Consider the following 16,924-nt stretch of genomic DNA (forward strand, 5'->3'; position numbering starts at 1 on the left):
AGATCAAACAGTCTCCCGCAAACAGAACACAAGCTACAATTGTGTAAAACAAGCAAGAACACCGTAAGAACACCATATGAAACCAGATATAGATAATACATATAATATTCAAAGGGCATGCTGCTAAAACATGCCTTTCAGCAGCAAAAAGTAAGCGTTACTACATTGTTACAGCTATTTAGGTTTATTCTCCAGCGCAACTCTATTGTGTAACAATTCAATGGACAAGAGGGTTCAACACCTGTCCAGTGAAAAGCAAAGTTCCTGTCTTGTCTTCCCTGATCAAAAACAAGAACGGCCGGTTGGCAACAAAATCGATTATATCTCCAAAAGCCATGCTCCTATATGCTATGACAACAGCTGAAGCAGCCGCAGCTTCTGTGCCTTCTTCATTAACCTCAATAAACGCCTTATGGAATATCTTTGAAACGTGAAGGCCTTGAGCTAATGGGGAGTCCACCATTTCCAACAACCCTCCTTCAGTGAAAGGTAACACCAATCCTAACCCCTTTAAAACATTGGAAACTTCAATCCCAAAGGAAAATTTAAACTTCGGAACCTTGAATTCCCCCACTTTAACCTTTTCATATGGAATGTGGCGGTCGATGAACCCGGACTGGGAATCTAACTTTTCGATCAAATGTGGCAACCCATCCTTCGAATCTGGGAGAAAAATGTACATAGAAAAACGACGTGGGTCAGATCCTTGTTTGTATGGCAATGCAAGAACCTTAAATCCATCGAAGGCCGCTACATATTGCTTCTTCTTGCTGCTCATAAAGGGCACCTCAACTGACTTCCCATCAAGAAGGTAGAACTCACGCTTCTCTGTTTTCGAAGCATCAAATTCCTCTTCCCATGCCCCTTTGAAGTAGAGTGCATTCGCGAGGATGAGCTTAGAGAGGCTATCAATTGATCCAGGGGGAAGAAGCTCTGTGATAAGTCCATTAGTCTGTTTTTCAGCCCATGAGTTCACTTCTGAAATCACTTCAACGGCCTTTCAATTCAACCAAAGAAATGATAAACAACATCATCAAACACTTTCCAAATAATTTTCCTTAAATTTTCATGTTCTATGTTAGATTACTTATTCAGCAGAGGCATCAGCAAAAGAAAAGATGTAAGCAGTAAGAAAGAACAAAAAATGTCAATTGAAAAACGTAGCCCTAAATGATTCCCAATTTAATTCCAATTATTAGAACGAAATCAAACAGCCTAAGAAAGAAGAGTGTATCAATCACCTTAGTCTTGAAATCGGCTTGACTGAGCAAGGCCTTATAAACAGTGTCGACAACCTGTTGGAAAGAAGGCTTGAGAGAAAGCGATTGATCGACCCAGACGCCATTTGCAAAGGCGAGGCGAGGTCCGCCGCTGGGAGAGGCATCGGCGAAGACCGTGGCTACGATTTGAGAAGCGAAGGAGTTGAGGTTGTCGGTGGAGTTCGATTTGAGGAAGGACAGAAGTTGATCCAGCGGGGGGCCCTTGGAACCAGCAGCGACAAGGCTGAGAAGCACATGGATTGACAAGGGCGAGAGGATAACGTTGGAGGCCTTGGCTTCGTGTTGGAGAAGGTGCTTGGTGATGGCCAGAGCAACGTCGCCATGGCTTCTAATTGTTTCTCTGATGTCCATTTCCGGCAGCAGGAGAACGGGTTCGAGATCGATGAATCGCGAGTTTCGAAGTCAAGTTCTTCCGTAGTTGAGAATTTAATGAAAGCGTGAAATCGACGAAGAGTTGAGACCGACAAAACAGAGCACCTTGGTCGCCGAACTTGGCTTTTGACCCGTATCTCACGTGCGTTGCGCGTGGAGAATATGCTTGCGTGATGGTTAGATGAGGTTCCTTTAATCTTTTTTCTTATTTTCCTAAAATTAATTTTTTTTACCAATAAATTTACTAGCTTGTATCAATATGTTAAAATCCACTAGCTTGTATCAATTTGGTTGGTTATTAGTTAGTGGCTAAGTTTACCAAAAGTTATTAGTTACTAAGTAACTTTACCAATAAATTTACTAGTACTAAAATTACCCGCTTCTATTTACTTTCAATTTACTAGCCTATATCGATATGAGTTTATTCATGTTTTATTTACCAATAAATTTACTAATAGTATAATATTGTCAACATGAAACATAAATAAACTTTCGATTTTTCCAAAAACATAGTATTCTTACTTCTAATTTCATTGTCTTCTTGAAATTTCTCCTTTTATACTCTTAATTTTAGTAATTTCAATATTAATATTCTTACTATTAATAAAGTTAAAATTTAATTAATGTTTTAATATGAGACAAATGACCTAATATCTACCATTCAAAAGTGTGAATAGATCTGAAAATATTATTACTAAACGAAAGAATACAGATTCAAGAATAAGAAAAAGAATCGGGAGGGAAGGTTCGACCTTCCTTTATAGTCACAACCTTTAAATAGATCCAAGATACCAACTAATAGCTATAAAAATATAGAAATATAAACTAACTAAATCTTGATAATAAAATAAAATATACTACTATTCGAATATCTCAGATATATTTTTTAATAAAATATTCTTCAAGATTAGAAATAACATAAGGACAACGAAAAGATGGGCAAAAAAATAGAAAGTAAATAGTGTTGTAAATTGTCGTTTTGATTTGATTTGGAGATCTTATGACAAGGTGAAATTGTGGTAAATTGGTAAGTTTTGATTTGATTTGGTTATTTAGGGTAGATTTGATTTGGTTTTTCGGATTAGATTAGATTTAGTTTTTTAAATTAGATTTAATCATACCAAAGGTTATTTATAAGGATTTGATATCGGATTTGATACATATTGGTGAGAGACTTTGTAGTGTGACAGTAAGGCATTCACTTGTAATGCTTGGGTTTACTAGCAATTGGTTGCTACCGGTGAATGTAGGGAATTTCTTCTCTTCGAAACACATAAATATTTTAGTGTCTCTTGATATAATTCTGTTCATTAGTGTTGTAAGTACATTTGTTCCACTTTCCGCACCCAACAAATAGAAGTGGAAGGTTGTCTAAATATGTTGGATCATTCTGCTATCAAACTAAAAAGACGAAAGACAGACGAGATCTTAATTGTTAATAATAATAAATGCATTATTTAGAGACGAGGATTTAGCAGCTGCCCAACAAAAAGCAAAGTCCCTGTCATATTTTCTCTGAGGACATATAAAAATGGATGGTCAGCAACAAAGTCGATTCTGACAGTGAGATCAGACAGACAACAGCCAAGCATACGAGAAAGTGAAACAGCTGCAGCTTCTGTGCCTTGTTCATTCACCTCAATGAATGACTTTTGCAATATGTCCGAAACAAAAGGGTCTTCCGCACCCACTTGAGGTTCCACCATTTCCGTCAAACCCCCATGAAAAGGCAACGTTAACCCTAACCCTTTCAAAACTTCGGTGAGTTCAACCCCAAAAGAAATTTTGAATTTTGGGACCATGAATTTCTCGACTTCACGTTTTTCGTACGGAATGTGTCGGTCAATGAATCCAGGTTCAGAATCCAATTTCTCAATCAAAGATGCCAATCCGTCGTTCTCATCCGGGAGAAAGATATACATAGAGAAATGACGTCTCTGAGCAGGTCCTTGTTCGTATGGCATTGCTTCATACTGCTGCGCATGAAAGGCGCCATTACTGAATTCCCATCAAGAAGGTAGAATTTATATTCTTTTGTGTTTAAAGCAGCAAATTTTTGTTCCCAAGCACCTTTGAAATATAATGCATTTGCCAGAATAAGCATAGTGCTACTACCAATTGATTTCGGGCCAAGAATTTCCTTGATAAATCCATTGGTCTGTTTTTCAGCCCATGAGTTCACTTCTGAAATCACTTCATCAGCCTTATTCTTGATTGAGGATCGATACGGCAGAGAGAGGGAGGAGAGATTAGAGAGTCGCATAATGGGTTGTGTGAGAGAGGGAGACTGGAAAAAGATTTGAATTTGAGAGTCGCAACATTAAATGTGAGACCCCATTCACATCAGGACGTTGACACTATTTACTTTCTTCAATCAATGTGGGACCTCACCCTCCAATTAATGTGGGACCTCACCAACCGACGTGGGATCTCATAACCACCCCCTTGGGGCCAGCGTCCCCGGTCCTAACTTTGTTCTTTTCTCCAATCAATGTGAGACCCCGTGTCAAATCTACCCTTCAGTGCTCAACAACTTCACTAATTTCATCCGAAATAAGTTAGGGCTTAATGATTTGACTAATTTCAACTTATTAATTTTGACAGGCATGGTTCTGATTTTGTGATCTCCATTATTGTTAGTAGGAGAGAAAACACAACTCAATGAAATACTATACTAGTGCTTGTTTGCTTTGTAGTAGGGGTGATTGGAATCACTCATATTTCAAATTATGTCATTCAATGAATAATAATTAAGCAGAAAATATCCCAAAAAGAAACTCTTTTGTTAAAAACAGTAATTCTTATCTTCGCTACTTTAGTTTTTATTCAAATTTAATACAATCAAGAAAAATATTACATTATTTATGCATGCATATTTTTATAAAAGAACAAAAATTTATAAACGATATCTATAAATCAAGATCTGGACGTACTGATTGAAAATGAACGACTGTGATACGGTGTAATTCTCGTAACTGAACAATTAACTGACCATTTAAAGAATAATTTGTAAAACAAGAAATAACACCATATGAGTATCACATTAAACATGTTATAGATAATACTTATAATATTCATAGGATATGCTAAAGCACTCCTTTAGCAACATTAAGTAAGTGTTGCTAGATTTTATTGCAGCTATTTAGGTTTATTCTTTAGCTCCAGTCTATTGGTATTATTCAATCGACGAGAGGGTTTAACACCTGCCCAATGAAAAGCAAAGTTCCTGATTTGTCTTCCCTGATCAAATACAAGAACGGGCGGTCGGCAATGAAGTCTATTATATTTATAGGCATGCTTACTCTTCTTATAGTAACAGCTGAAGAAGCTGCAGCTTCTGTGCCTTCTTCATTAACCTCAATAAACGCCCTGTGGAATATTTTAGAAACACGAAGGTTTTGAGCCATTGGGGACTCCACCATTCCTAACAACCCTCCTTCGGTAAATGGTAACACCAATCCTAACTTCTTTAAAACATTGGAAACTTCAATCCCAAAGGAAATTTTAAACTTTGGAATCATAAATCCCCACAGCTCACGTTTTTGACGTGGAATATGGCGGTCGATGAACCCAGGCTCAGAATCTAACTTTTCAATCAAACTTCCCAGTCCATCCTTGCTATCTGGGAGAAAGAAGTACATAGAAAAACGACGCGGGTCAGGACCTTGACTGTACGGCAATGCAAGAACCTTAAACCCATCGAACACAGCTACATATTGGTCCTTCTTGCCGGACATAAAGGGCGCTTCAACTGAGCTCCCATCAACAAGGTAGAAATCACGCTTCACTGTTTTCGAAGCATCAAATGCCTGCTGCCATGCCGCTTTGAAGTAGAGTGCATTCGCAAGGATGAGCTGAGTGGAACTACACACTGATCCAGGGGAAAGAATCTCTTTGATAAGTCCATACGTGTTTCTTTCAACCCATGAGTTCACTTCCGAGATCACTTCGTCAGCCTTTCAATGCAACAAAGAAACATATTTATATATATANTATATATATATATATATATATATATATATATATATATATATATATATATATATATATATATATATATATATATATGATGTATGATATTTTATTACGAAGATAAATATCTAAATATTTGATTATTATAGTTATTTACTTATTTTTATTCTTTTCATATACTTGTAATTTATTTATTATAAATAAATAATTTTCACATCATTTAGGTGTGGTGAATTGAGAAACCTTGTCAAAGAGTGAATCAATCACGGGTTCAAAATTGACTTGACTGAGCATGGCCTTGTAATATTTGATTACAATGTTATCTTTTCATTTATTACTCTTTCCACGTGCTTGTAATTTATTTAATTATAAATAAATAACTTTCACATCATTTAGGTGTGGTAGATTGAAAAACATTCTCAGGAGTGAATCAATCACCTGTTTGAAATTGACTTGACTGAGCATAGCCTTGTAATATTTGTCGACAACCTGTTGGAAAGAAGGCTTGAGAGAAAGTGATTGATCGATCCAAACGCCATTGGCAAATGCAAGGCAAGGTCCGCCGCAGGAAGAGGCATCGGCGAAGACCTTGTCTATGATATGAGAAGCGAAGGCGTTGAGGTTGTGGATGGAGTTTGATTTGAGGAAGGACAGAAGTTGATCCAGCGGGGGGCCCTTGGAACCAGCAGCGACAAGGCTGAGAAGCACGTAGATTGACAAGGGCGAGATGACAACGTTGGAAGCCTTGGCTTCGTCGTGTTGGAGAATGCGCTTGGTGATGGCCATGGCGACGTCGCCATGGTTTCTGATTGCTTCTTTGATGTCCATTTCCGGCAGCTGGAGAGTTGGTTCGAGATCGATGAATCAAGTCGTTCAGTAGTTGAGATGGGATGGAAAAATCAGTGCATGAGGTTGGGGGTTAAATAATGAAGGACGGGGCCCACCTTAGCACCTTGGTCGCCAACTGGCTTTTGACCGGCATCTCACGTGCGTCGCGCATGGAGAATATTTGACCATAAATTCACTTCGAGTATGATTCTATTTTCGCATTAAAAAAATGAGTTCAGGTGATTTTAATAAATTTTAAGTTCTTTTCTTCCATTCTGATGCTCATTTATTCGGTAAATTGGTATAAAATTTGTTACAAAATTCTAAGACTTACCCAAACCTAGCAAGCTTCCACTCGTTTTCTTTTTTTTTCTTTTTTTTTGGTGTTCTTCCTTTAAGATATCAAGTCAAAATATTCTAAATATGCTCACGAATTTTGAGAAATGTAATTAGAATAATTTAAAGATAGAATATTTTTATATTGTAGGAGAAGATAGGTTAAAAATCTTGAAAAAGAAAGAAGAAAAGATAGATTAAAAATCTCGAAAAAGAAAGAAGAAGAAAAGATAGGTTGATATGTTGGTTTTAAAGTTCTAAGGTCGATGGCCAGCTATCTGAACCGAAAATTCGAGAACTCGTGCACGGCCTAGACTGTCGATCTATTCTGATGCCTAATCAACATACGTCGCATGTCGCACTGAGGAAAAAATGAGAAACCCGTGTGCCTCCAGACAAATCCACACACTCATCCACGACGTACGAATCCACTCACGCTACGTGGCTGCACAAAAGCGAGCGTTCTTCTCCTTCAAGCGTGTCTGTACCTGTGCATGGTGGTGCACATAGGAAACCTTTCTGGTGCGTGGTGACACATGACTCGGCGCGTGAGACCCCTTTTAAGCCCGATTTGACTCCTATTCGAATGTTTTCCGTTTCGGTTTTGATACCAACCTAAATTTCATTTGATTCAAGACCTACCCACAAGTTTTAAAGAAATTTGGGGCTCCTAATTAGTGGAAAAACAAGCTTCGAAAGGCATGCTTCATTACCGTAAGTAACCACCTGGGTTTGGAGCAAGTAATAATGGTAGGGATCGCTAGAACAAGCTAGCATGAGCGCATAATGTACCTTAGGTGATTAGGACCTAGGAGGAACAATTTGGATAGTTATAACACGTAGATTATGAAATTACGAAATTGCTCTTAGAACAAGAAAATTGACAAGTATACCTAAATTTATTGTCTTAGTATGATGGAGCGAGAGATATTATGATCTGTGGTCAATGTGATTGATGGATGTTATCTCCCCGTTGAGTTTGTGTTGATTGTGGGTATGGTTTATACCTTATGATTTTCATGCATTAAGGGTCGGTAGAAATATCTTCGTCATAAACAATTGATAGTGGGTAGACACGCTCTATGTGTTAAAAACGATCAATAGATATATTTTTCCTAGTAGAGCATGTATCAAGAACTCAATTAAGATTAGGACGCTATAACTGGTGCAATTTACATATAGAAATAGAGGTTAGATCTATGTGCACTCAGAAATTCGTTAAGCTGTTCAAGGGGGAGGCGCTTGGGAGCTACACTGTTACATAGGGGTGTCGATCTAGGGCGTCAGTTAGTTGATTCTTTTATAGAGTTGATTATGTATTCTTTTATAAATAACTTGAATTTTGATACTGGTGTTGTATGTCTTTTAAATCGCACAAAATTTTACCGTATTTTTTCACCTTTTTAATGTTTTGTTTTATTTTGATTTTGTTTTTGTTTGTGTTTGATTTTCATATTTTCATCGCGGTTCGATTTCTCGAAACCCCAAAAATTGGGTTGTGACATGTCTCGTCTACTCTTCAACTCACTGTACGTGGCGTGTTAGATGATACACCGTTCTCTTAGGTCGCATCATGACACTCGTCTAAGCCCTTGCATGGCTAGATGGACGCTACATGAGGGTCGCCGCTTCTATTGTCACAACATGAGAGTCACAACCTACTCTATTTATAGTAAATTTGTGATATTCTCCCTCACTCAAACTAATCATCGTTCTCAATAACTTACTTGGGGTACAATCACTCCATAGATTATGACACGGTGCAACACACGTAGCTTCAAGTAATCTCAAGAGAAAAACGAGAGTGCCTAAAACTTATCTTCTACTTTAATTTATACAAATGATGTTAAAGAACAATTAAGGAGAAAATGTTGTAAAACACAGCTGGGCAAAGCAAACATAAAACATGCAACAATTTGTAAAACAAGAAATAACACCTAAAGATCACTATGCAAAACATGTTATAGATAATACATATAAATATTCATATGACATGCTAAAACATGCCTTTGGTAGCATTAAGTGTTACTACATTTTATTGGAGCGATTTAGGTTCATTCTTTATGATTGTGATTATTCAATCTTGAAGAGGGTTTAACACCTGCCCAATAAAAAGTAAAGTTCCTGACTTATCTTCCCTAATCAAGTATAAGAACGGGTGATTGGCAACGAACTCTATCAAACCTATAGGCGCGCTCATAAATCGTATAACAGCAGCTGAAGAAGCTGCAGCTTCGGTGCCTTCTTCATTAACCTCAATAAACGCCTTGTGGAATATTTTAGAAACACTAAGGTTTCGAGCCATTGGGGGCTCCACCATTTCTAGCAACCCTCCTTCATAGAAAGGCAGCACCAATCCTAGCTTCTTTAAGACATCGGAAACTTCAATCCCAAAGGAAATTTTAAACTTTGGAATCATAAATCTCCCCAGCTCATGTTTTCTACGTGGAATGTGGCGGTCGATGAACCCAGCCTCAGAATCTAACTTTTCAATCAAACTTCCCAGTCCATCCTTGCTATCTGGGAGAAAGAAGTACATAGAAAAACGACGTGGGTCAGAACCTTGACTGTACGGCAATGCAAGAACCTTAAATCCATCGAACACAGCTACATATTGGTCCTCCTTGTCGGTCATAAAGGGCGCTTCAACTGAGCTCCCATCAACAAGGTAGAAATCACGCTTCACTGTTTTCGAAGCATCAAATTTCTTCTCCCATGCCCCTTTGAAGTAGAGTGCGTTGGCAAGGATGAGCCTAGTGAAACTGTCCACTGATCCAGGGGGAAGAATCTCTTTGATAAGCCCATTAGTGTTTTTTTCAACCCATGAGTTCACTTCCGAGATCACTTTATTAGCCTTTCAATGCAACAACAAGGATATTTAGTACTAAATTATAGATTATTTGATATTTTATTAGATAGTTATTTTTCCGATTATTACTCTTCTCATATTCTTATAATTTATTTGATTATAAATAAATAATTTTCACGTAAATTAAGCAAACATTCTTAAAGTGAATCAATCACCTGTTGGAAATTGACTTGACTGAGCATGGCCTTGTAATATTTGTCCACAACCTGTTGGAAAGAAGGCTTGAGAGAAAGTGATTGATCGATCCAAACGCCATTGGCAAATGCGAGGCGAGGTCCGCCGCCGGAGGAGGCATCGGCGAAGACCTTGTCTATGATATGAGAAGCGAAGGCGTTGAGGTTGTCGATGGAGTTTGATTTGAGGAAGGACAGAAGTTGATCCAGCGAGGGGCCCTTGGAGCCGGCAGCGACAAGGCTGAGAAGCACGTAGATCGACAAGGGCGAGATGACAACGTTGGAAGCCTTGGCTTTGTCGTGTTGGAGAATGCGCTTGGTGATGGCCATGGCGACGTCGCCATGGTTTCTGATTGCTTCTTTGATGTCCATTTCCGGCAGCTGGAGAGTGGGTTCGAGATCGATGAATCAAGTCGTTCAGTAGTTGAGATGGGATGGAAAAATCAGTGCATGAGCTTGGGGGTTAAATAATAAATGAAGGGGCCCACCTTAATACCTTGGTCGCCAACTGGCTTTTGACTCGCATCTCACGTGCCTTGCGCATGCAGAATATGCTTGCGCGATGGGTGAGTGAAGTGAGGTTTCCTTGATCTTTTATTCTTTTCTTAAAATTAAATTTTGACCATAAAATACTACAGATTTTTATCAGTTCCCTGTTTTTAATAAATTTTAAATTAGTTTTTATTGAAAATTTATTATATGGTGATAATAATTTTCATGCTAAAATATTCGTTTCTTCCACTTCGATCGTCAATTCTTAGTAATTCATAATACAACGATCCTAGTAATGTTAAGACCCGTCAATTAGTATAAGATTTGCTCCGAAACATAGATTAACTAAGGATAACTTGACTCTAGAGGAAAGGTTTTAAAAATTCGAAAACTATTTTTACAAACTCGTGTAAATCAAATCCTTAAGATATCAAGTTAAAATGTTTCAAATATGCTCACGAATTTAAGAAAGGTAGTTTATTCAATGAAGGAACTTTAAAAAGATCGTTAGAATAATTTAAAGATAGAATATTTTTAAATGGTAGAACGAGATAGGTTGAAAGTCTTTAAAAAAAAAAGAAGAAAAGATAGGTCGATATGTTGTTGATTAATGTGTTAATAAGAGAAAGAAAGATGGTCTCATCTTTCGTATGTAACATAAATATTTAAAAAGGCTACCATGAGTGAAAAAAAATTAAACTATACCCATATAATAATGATTATTTAATATTAATACATTATATTATTAGTATTATTATTCTATCTCTCATATGTTTAAATCCTATATAGTGGGTATTGAGAAGGGAAGTCTACTAAGCTTTATACTTTATCGAAGAAAATATCTTTAAATCTTTATAATTTTTAATAATATCTTAATTTTTTAAAATAATCAAAAGAATATCCTTGAATTAAAATAAAAATAGTTAATAATTTATTTTAAAATTATACTTGAATTTTCAAAAATAACATTAATACTCTAAATAAAAACATTAATACCAAATTTAAAAAATATTCATGGGTAATGTTAAGTACATTAATATTCTCAAGTTTTATATATTAATTTATTAGTAACAAAACCTTTTAAATGAAAAAAAAAAATTAAATTAAATCTTAATGAAAGTTTATGGCATTGCAATTGAGATTAGTGACAATTAGTCAAGGGGTGGACACAATGTTCAAGGCAGTCAAAGTTTATGAAGACAATTAGTCCTAGCAAAGTGGAGGAGCAATAATAATGGATGCTTCTTCAAATTTTACTAATTCATTAAATAAACATCATGATGAATTAAAAAAAAAAAAGAAAAAAAAAGAAAAAGAAAAGGCTATAATGTAGCATAGAACACCTATGAATTCATTGATTGGGTGTGCATAAAATATTATGATAGGAAAAAGAAAGAATTGTTTTTGGGTATAGATAATGAGTGTTGGGTTGGTGGGCAGTGGAGGCGAAGGGGCAGGAGGGGGCGCCCACACCGCTAACATTGGTGCTGTGCTGTGCTGTGAATTGTTTAGGCAATTAAGTAAAGGTATGGGGCGCGGGCGGTGTTTCCGTTCCCATTGCCCCCCAAAACCCCCACTACCAATCATTCTCAATGACACGTTTGGTCTCCTTCTCTCTCCTCCGTGCTTTTTCTTTCTCTCTCCTCGGAGAAGAAACGACGTCGTCGTCGTCTCTTAATCAGTCAAAATCCATGACTGATGCCCTCTGTTTTTGTCTCTGAATTAAACAACACAAGGAACACTGATCCATCAGTTTTTCAGACCCTGGTTTCTTCTTTTCAACCTTTTTCAACAAAACAAGACCCATAGGATTTGTCTCGGATCCATGCCATGGCTGCCTGCTGCCCTTTTTCCATGGATCCGAGCTGTTGGGAGTATAAGCAAAGGCAGTGTTTGAAGCCATTAATTGGTATGTCGGATGGTCCGAGGATTGCCCTCGTAAAGAACACAAACCGAAATACTTCAATATATATATATATATATATATATAGTAACTTGCAAGATACTTCACCCATTTGTGTCCCAAACAAATCGACAAAATCATTTGAATGCTCTGTTTTGTGTTCTTTTAAATTTATTGGTTTCGTTCAGATTCAGATTGAGATATGGAAACATGAAGACGATGGATGATGGCAACCAAATAACACAATTTGTANTTTTTTTTTTTTTTTTTTTTTTTTTTTCCTCTGTTCCTTCAGACATAGTTGACAAAACCCCAAGAAAAAGGAAAGAAAAAAAAAAAAAAAGGCGGCCTAATAATGACAGAGACACCGTTCCACCCATAAGGCCTATGCTCTCAATATCAGACCAAGTCTTCGTCTTTTTGGCTGTATCCTATCAGTCTCTATTGTACTATCTATACCCAACAAACATTTACCGGCAGAAAATAAGAAAAACCCAGAAATTGAATAAGGAAGGTAAGATCCAGAAAGCCACTAAGAAGAAAGAAACAGAAAAAATGATGGAAATTAGAGAGCATTTGATTTTGGAACACGAAGCAAAGCATTGAAATTGTTGTTGTTGTTGTTGTGTGTCGTTATACTATATTACTTCAAGCTCTTGCCTTGCATGGAAATGGCAAGGTCTGGCCAACCCAGCAAATCACCGTCGACAACTCCGCTGTTTCCGCCGTCGCCGGCATTCATTTGCCACGTGTTGTAAGAAGACGTCTCCGGAGCCACAGCGGCGGAGTAGCTTCCGACGAGATCCCCCACTTCAGGGTAAGTGCAAGTCGTAGTACCCCACAATCCCCTGCCAAGAGCGAACCCCATATCGTCGAAAGTTGCAGGGGCATGACCCGACCCGGAGGCGGAGGCGTATCCGCCAAGAGCGAGGAATCCGGAGGCTTGGGAGCTGAGCAAAGAGGTGAAGGAGCCAGGGGCGGGCATGGTGTCGTTGAGATTGACATCAACGACATTGATGTCATTGTTGAGGGTGGGAGCAGGGAGAAGAGAAGCAGAGGAGGAGGAAGCAGAGGTGGAAGATGAAACAGAGGTGGAGGAGACAGAGGCAGAGGCAGAGGAGGAAGTGTTGGTGTTGTTGATGTTGTGATAGCGAGAGCGCTTGGAGTTCTTGCGGGAGCCGCCTCCGACGGGGACGTCGCGGAGAGTGCCACCGTGGGTCCAGTAGCGGCGGCAGGACTTGCAGAAGTGGCGGGGCTGGGAGAGGTTGTAGTTGTTGTAGTAACAGAACTTGGTGTTGAGGGAGTCGCAGCGAGGGCAGGGGAGAGGGTCGGATTGGGGAGGGGGAGGGAAGGCCATGCTGTGTTGGGGCCTACTGCTTCTGTTGGCTGATTCCGACGGCATTGGGAGTGAATGAATGGGAATGGGTCAGACAGAGTTCAGAGTTCAGAGTTCAGAGCTCTCTCAGCTTCTCTCTCTCTGTGGAAAGAGACAGAAGATGGTGAAATGGGAATGGGGGGAGGTATGGGAGTGAGCTTAAAGAAAGTGAGGACATGGTGTTTTTATTTATTAATTTTTCTATATTTTTATTTTTGGAAATAATCATCAAAATTAATGTTTTTGTAAGCTATTTGATTACATTATGAATGGAGTCAAAAAATGAGTTGGGAGAGAATAATGAATGTCGGTGAATGTGAAAGAAAGTAATAATGAGAGGTTGGATGGTGTGCTCCATTTCCTTTCTTCCCTTCTTCACTTTTGCATGCTAGCTCACATCCTAGGAATGATTGTCAACTTGCGAGATACCCAGTTCGACTTCAGAACAAAACATTTTTATAAGAATATGAAAACATTTACTAACCTACATGTTTTAAAAACTCAAATAAGACATTATTTACCCTTGGACTTTGAACTTCAAATTACAATTATATAGAATATTTGTATATTTAGGGTACGAGTAGATTTCTAATTGAGATTTTTTTATGTGATGACCAATATTATTCTCTTTTTTTTTCATTTATTTATTAAATGACTAGAAAATTATCTTTTTCTTTCTATTAAATACACCCACAATTTAAATAATTATGTATAGAGCGAAAATTTAAATATTTAAACTTTTGATTGAACTGATCTCGTTTTAATTTTGTCAAATCGAAAATTTAAAATTTTGTGGTACTAGAAATTTTGGAAAAAAAAAAAACTTTATTTGAATATAAGAATGACATATGGGATAAAGATTTAAAGTCTAGGGGCACTGAATTTAATGTATTTGATGCATCGGATGGCTAGTAATTTAGTTCCATGAGGTGTGGATATAGCCCAAAATGGATTGATGGTAGCTCTAAAAGAAAATGAACAAGAATGAGTACTCCATACATGAAACAAGGAACGCTTGGCCCATAAGTAGGCCCATCAAATTTTGATATCTAGAATGAAAGAAATAAATGTTTTAGTGTAGAAGTGGATAAAGATTCTAAATTCAGATGCAAAACATGAGAAAATAATATCAAATTAAGTGAGAAAATAATATTTTAAATCCAAATTAAGAAATTGCATAGAATATTTAGCCTAAAATTCTCTTTATTTATGTATATATCGCGACTGTATTTTGTGTGGATTAAGGGGAAGGTTAAGCAGCATTGTGCTTGGAACAAAAAGTCGTTCAGCTTCAAGAATGGCTTGGGAAGGGGCATCTGCATTAGCTTTTTCTCTGCGTCACTGACTTGTCGTATCAGGACAAGAACTGGGTCGCTTCGTTTCTTTGCTTGAATTTTGGCTTCACTCTGTTAGTCATCACGGCAGCTCCATCTTCCTTCATATCTGAAAATTTTGGCTTCACTCTGTTAGTCATCACGGCAACTCCAACCGATGCTAGTAAGAGGTTTCCACACCCTTATAAGGAATATTTCGTTCCTCTCTCCAACCGATGTGGTATCTCACAATCCACCTCTTTGGGAAACGAAACATTCCTATTAAGGGTGTGAAAATCTCTTCGGGAAAGGCCAAATAAGACAATATCTACTAGTGGTAGGCTACAGGAACTGTGAATATAAGAAAAGTTTGGCAATGATTTTGTTGACTGAGCATGTTCATCAATTTTGCAGTTTCTCCCCAATCAATGGGTTACAAAAAGCATTACGTCTTGGAAAAGATGAATGGGCAGTCAGATTCAACTTCAACTCTAGGCGTCAATTTGGTGGCCTTACAAGTGGATGGAAACACTTTTCCATAAGTAACAATTTAGAAGAATTTGACGTCTGCGTCTTTGAGCCTGTCACTAATCCAAGTGGTCCTCCTGTGGTTCTGGAGGTCAAAATCTTCCGCGTTGTTGAACATGTTGTCCCTCTCACTCGCATGCCATCAAACACTAACCAAATGCTAATCAAAGCACCTGAAGCCTAATGTGTGCCAAGTTCCCCAAATCTTCAGTGCCTAATCTGTATAACTCTGTAAACATATGATGTTCTGTGGCTGGGACCTGTCCTTTGCTGCCATTTAGTTGATGCCATGCTAGTAGAATAACCTGTTTATGAGCTTAGGAGTTTTAGCAGAGCCATATGTACTGATGATGGGGAACGATTTGAATATACAACAGAGTTGATGGTCTGATAATCATATTCTTGATAAAAACTCTGATTTTCCTAAGTAAAAAACAGAGAGGGGATGGAAGATATGTCTATGAATCCCCGAGTGATGAGTGTATATTTGAAGTTTGAAGGCTCGCAGAGGTTGGGGATCACGTGGGTTAGCCATTATTCAGACCAATACACAGAGGACAAAATGTAAATGTGGCAGGCTATGGCTGGGGGGAAGGGATGATGCAGTGGACTCAGAATTGGTCATGTGCCAGCAATTCTTCCCCATCCTGGACGGTTCTTTCCTCACAAAGCTCCAATGGTAAATTATGACTAAGTTTTTGTACATATTCTGTGTGCAAGGAGTCGTGCTTGGTGGTGATGGCAGCTGCCACAAACACTCACTCACACACTCACACACACACACACACACACACACACACACACACACACACACACAGCATTATATTATATGCTTCTTTTTGCAGTCGCAGGTGGGAATTGAAAGGGAGATGGGGATTTGTTCAAGTTCTCAACTTTTTTCTTGTGCGCAATCGATGGGGATCTTGACATTGGGGAGTTGTTTGTAGCCTTTTGTTTGAAATTCTGGAGGGCTATGAGGAGGTACCTTTCTAACTTCTTACATTTTTCACCAAGCATGCTTTTGTTCTTCTGTGGTCCTCCCCACTTCTGCTCTCTCTCTCTCTCTCTCTCAAAAAAGAACAATATTTTGTCTTAATTATTTGATCCTCCTCACTTCCCTCCCTTTGAATATAACAATATTGCACTGCCCTCTCTCATTAGGAAACGCCAAATACAAAAGGCAAATAGATATCTTTACATCGTACGTTGGGCACATGTTGCTTGTAGGTAACATAATAATGCACCTTATGACCAATATTTCTATAATTTTTTAACTCATATGGGGCCGACCACATTGTGTCTATTTAGTCACTCAACGTTATAAAGTTGAATATGTCAAACTTATTACACATGAAACTGAAAGTAAGAGGGCCTCTTAGATGCTTTTTAAAGATTAGGGACTAGATCGATACAAACTTAAAAATTCGTGTACTAGCTTAGTTATGATTAAGTATTCTTGAAGGTTTGAAGTTCATAAGAAAAT

The 16,924-nt window shown here is 37.9% G+C and overlaps 3 protein-coding genes and 1 pseudogene across 5 annotated transcripts; all 4 read right to left on the minus strand.

Annotated features, from left to right (window-relative positions):
- Window positions 1–45: 45 nt before the first annotated feature.
- Window positions 46–1,746, minus strand: LOC111805817 (serpin-ZX-like). The gene is made up of 2 exons (XM_023691052.1): window positions 1,242–1,746; window positions 46–997 (listed from the first exon to the last, which is right to left on the minus strand). The coding sequence occupies exons 1-2, from the start codon at window positions 1,629–1,631 to the stop codon at window positions 218–220; spliced, it is 1,170 nt and encodes a 389-aa protein (XP_023546820.1). The 5' UTR covers window positions 1,632–1,746; the 3' UTR covers window positions 46–217.
- A 1,363-nt stretch (window positions 1,747–3,109) lies between these two features.
- Window positions 3,110–3,915, minus strand: LOC111805468 (annotated as a pseudogene).
- Window positions 3,916–4,684: 769 nt separating this feature from the next.
- Window positions 4,685–10,312, minus strand: LOC111805946 (serpin-ZX-like). 3 transcript variants are annotated; one of them, XM_023691249.1, is made up of 3 exons: window positions 9,813–10,312; window positions 9,030–9,642; window positions 4,685–4,995 (listed from the first exon to the last, which is right to left on the minus strand). In XM_023691249.1, the coding sequence occupies exons 1-3, from the start codon at window positions 10,200–10,202 to the stop codon at window positions 4,832–4,834; spliced, it is 1,167 nt and encodes a 388-aa protein (XP_023547017.1). In that variant the 5' UTR covers window positions 10,203–10,312; the 3' UTR covers window positions 4,685–4,831. The 3 variants fall into 3 exon arrangements, with proteins under 3 accessions (XP_023547017.1, XP_023547020.1, XP_023547018.1); XM_023691252.1 differs by lacking the exons at window positions 9,030–9,642; window positions 9,813–10,312 and adding an exon at window positions 6,063–6,678 and having other exon boundaries at window positions 4,685–5,608; XM_023691250.1 differs by lacking the exon at window positions 4,685–4,995 and having other exon boundaries at window positions 8,737–9,642.
- Window positions 10,313–12,805: 2,493 nt separating this feature from the next.
- LOC111805947 (dof zinc finger protein DOF3.4-like) lies at window positions 12,806–13,736 on the minus strand. Its single transcript, XM_023691253.1, has one exon. The coding sequence runs from the start codon at window positions 13,625–13,627 to the stop codon at window positions 12,869–12,871; it is 759 nt and encodes a 252-aa protein (XP_023547021.1). The 5' UTR covers window positions 13,628–13,736; the 3' UTR covers window positions 12,806–12,868.
- Window positions 13,737–16,924: the final 3,188 nt, after the last annotated feature.

Source organism: Cucurbita pepo, chromosome LG11 (genome assembly GCF_002806865.2).
Source record: "Cucurbita pepo subsp. pepo cultivar mu-cu-16 chromosome LG11, ASM280686v2, whole genome shotgun sequence".
Classification (NCBI taxonomy): domain Eukaryota; kingdom Viridiplantae; phylum Streptophyta; class Magnoliopsida; order Cucurbitales; family Cucurbitaceae; genus Cucurbita; species Cucurbita pepo.

Bases quoted from the DNA above. Each gene is read 5' to 3' on its own strand.
- LOC111805947 (XM_023691253.1), bottom strand. From the start codon at position 13,627: ATGCCGTCGGAATCAGCCAACAGAAGCAGTAGGCCCCAACACAGCATG.
- LOC111805817 (XM_023691052.1), bottom strand. From the start codon at position 1,631: ATGGACATCAGAGAAACAATTAGAAGCCATGGCGACGTTGCTCTGGCC. The intron at 998-1,241 runs GTGATTGATACA...TTGAATTGAAAG, and splicing joins AAGCCGATTTCAAGACTAAG to GCCGTTGAAGTGATTTCAGA.
- LOC111805946 (XM_023691249.1), bottom strand. From the start codon at position 10,202: ATGGACATCAAAGAAGCAATCAGAAACCATGGCGACGTCGCCATGGCC. The intron at 9,643-9,812 runs GTGATTGATTCA...TTGCATTGAAAG, and splicing joins GTCAAGTCAATTTCCAACAG to GCTAATAAAGTGATCTCGGA. The intron at 4,996-9,029 runs GCACCGAAGCTG...TTAATGAAGAAG, and splicing joins TATTGAGGTTAATGAAGAAG to GCACAGAAGCTGCAGCTTCT.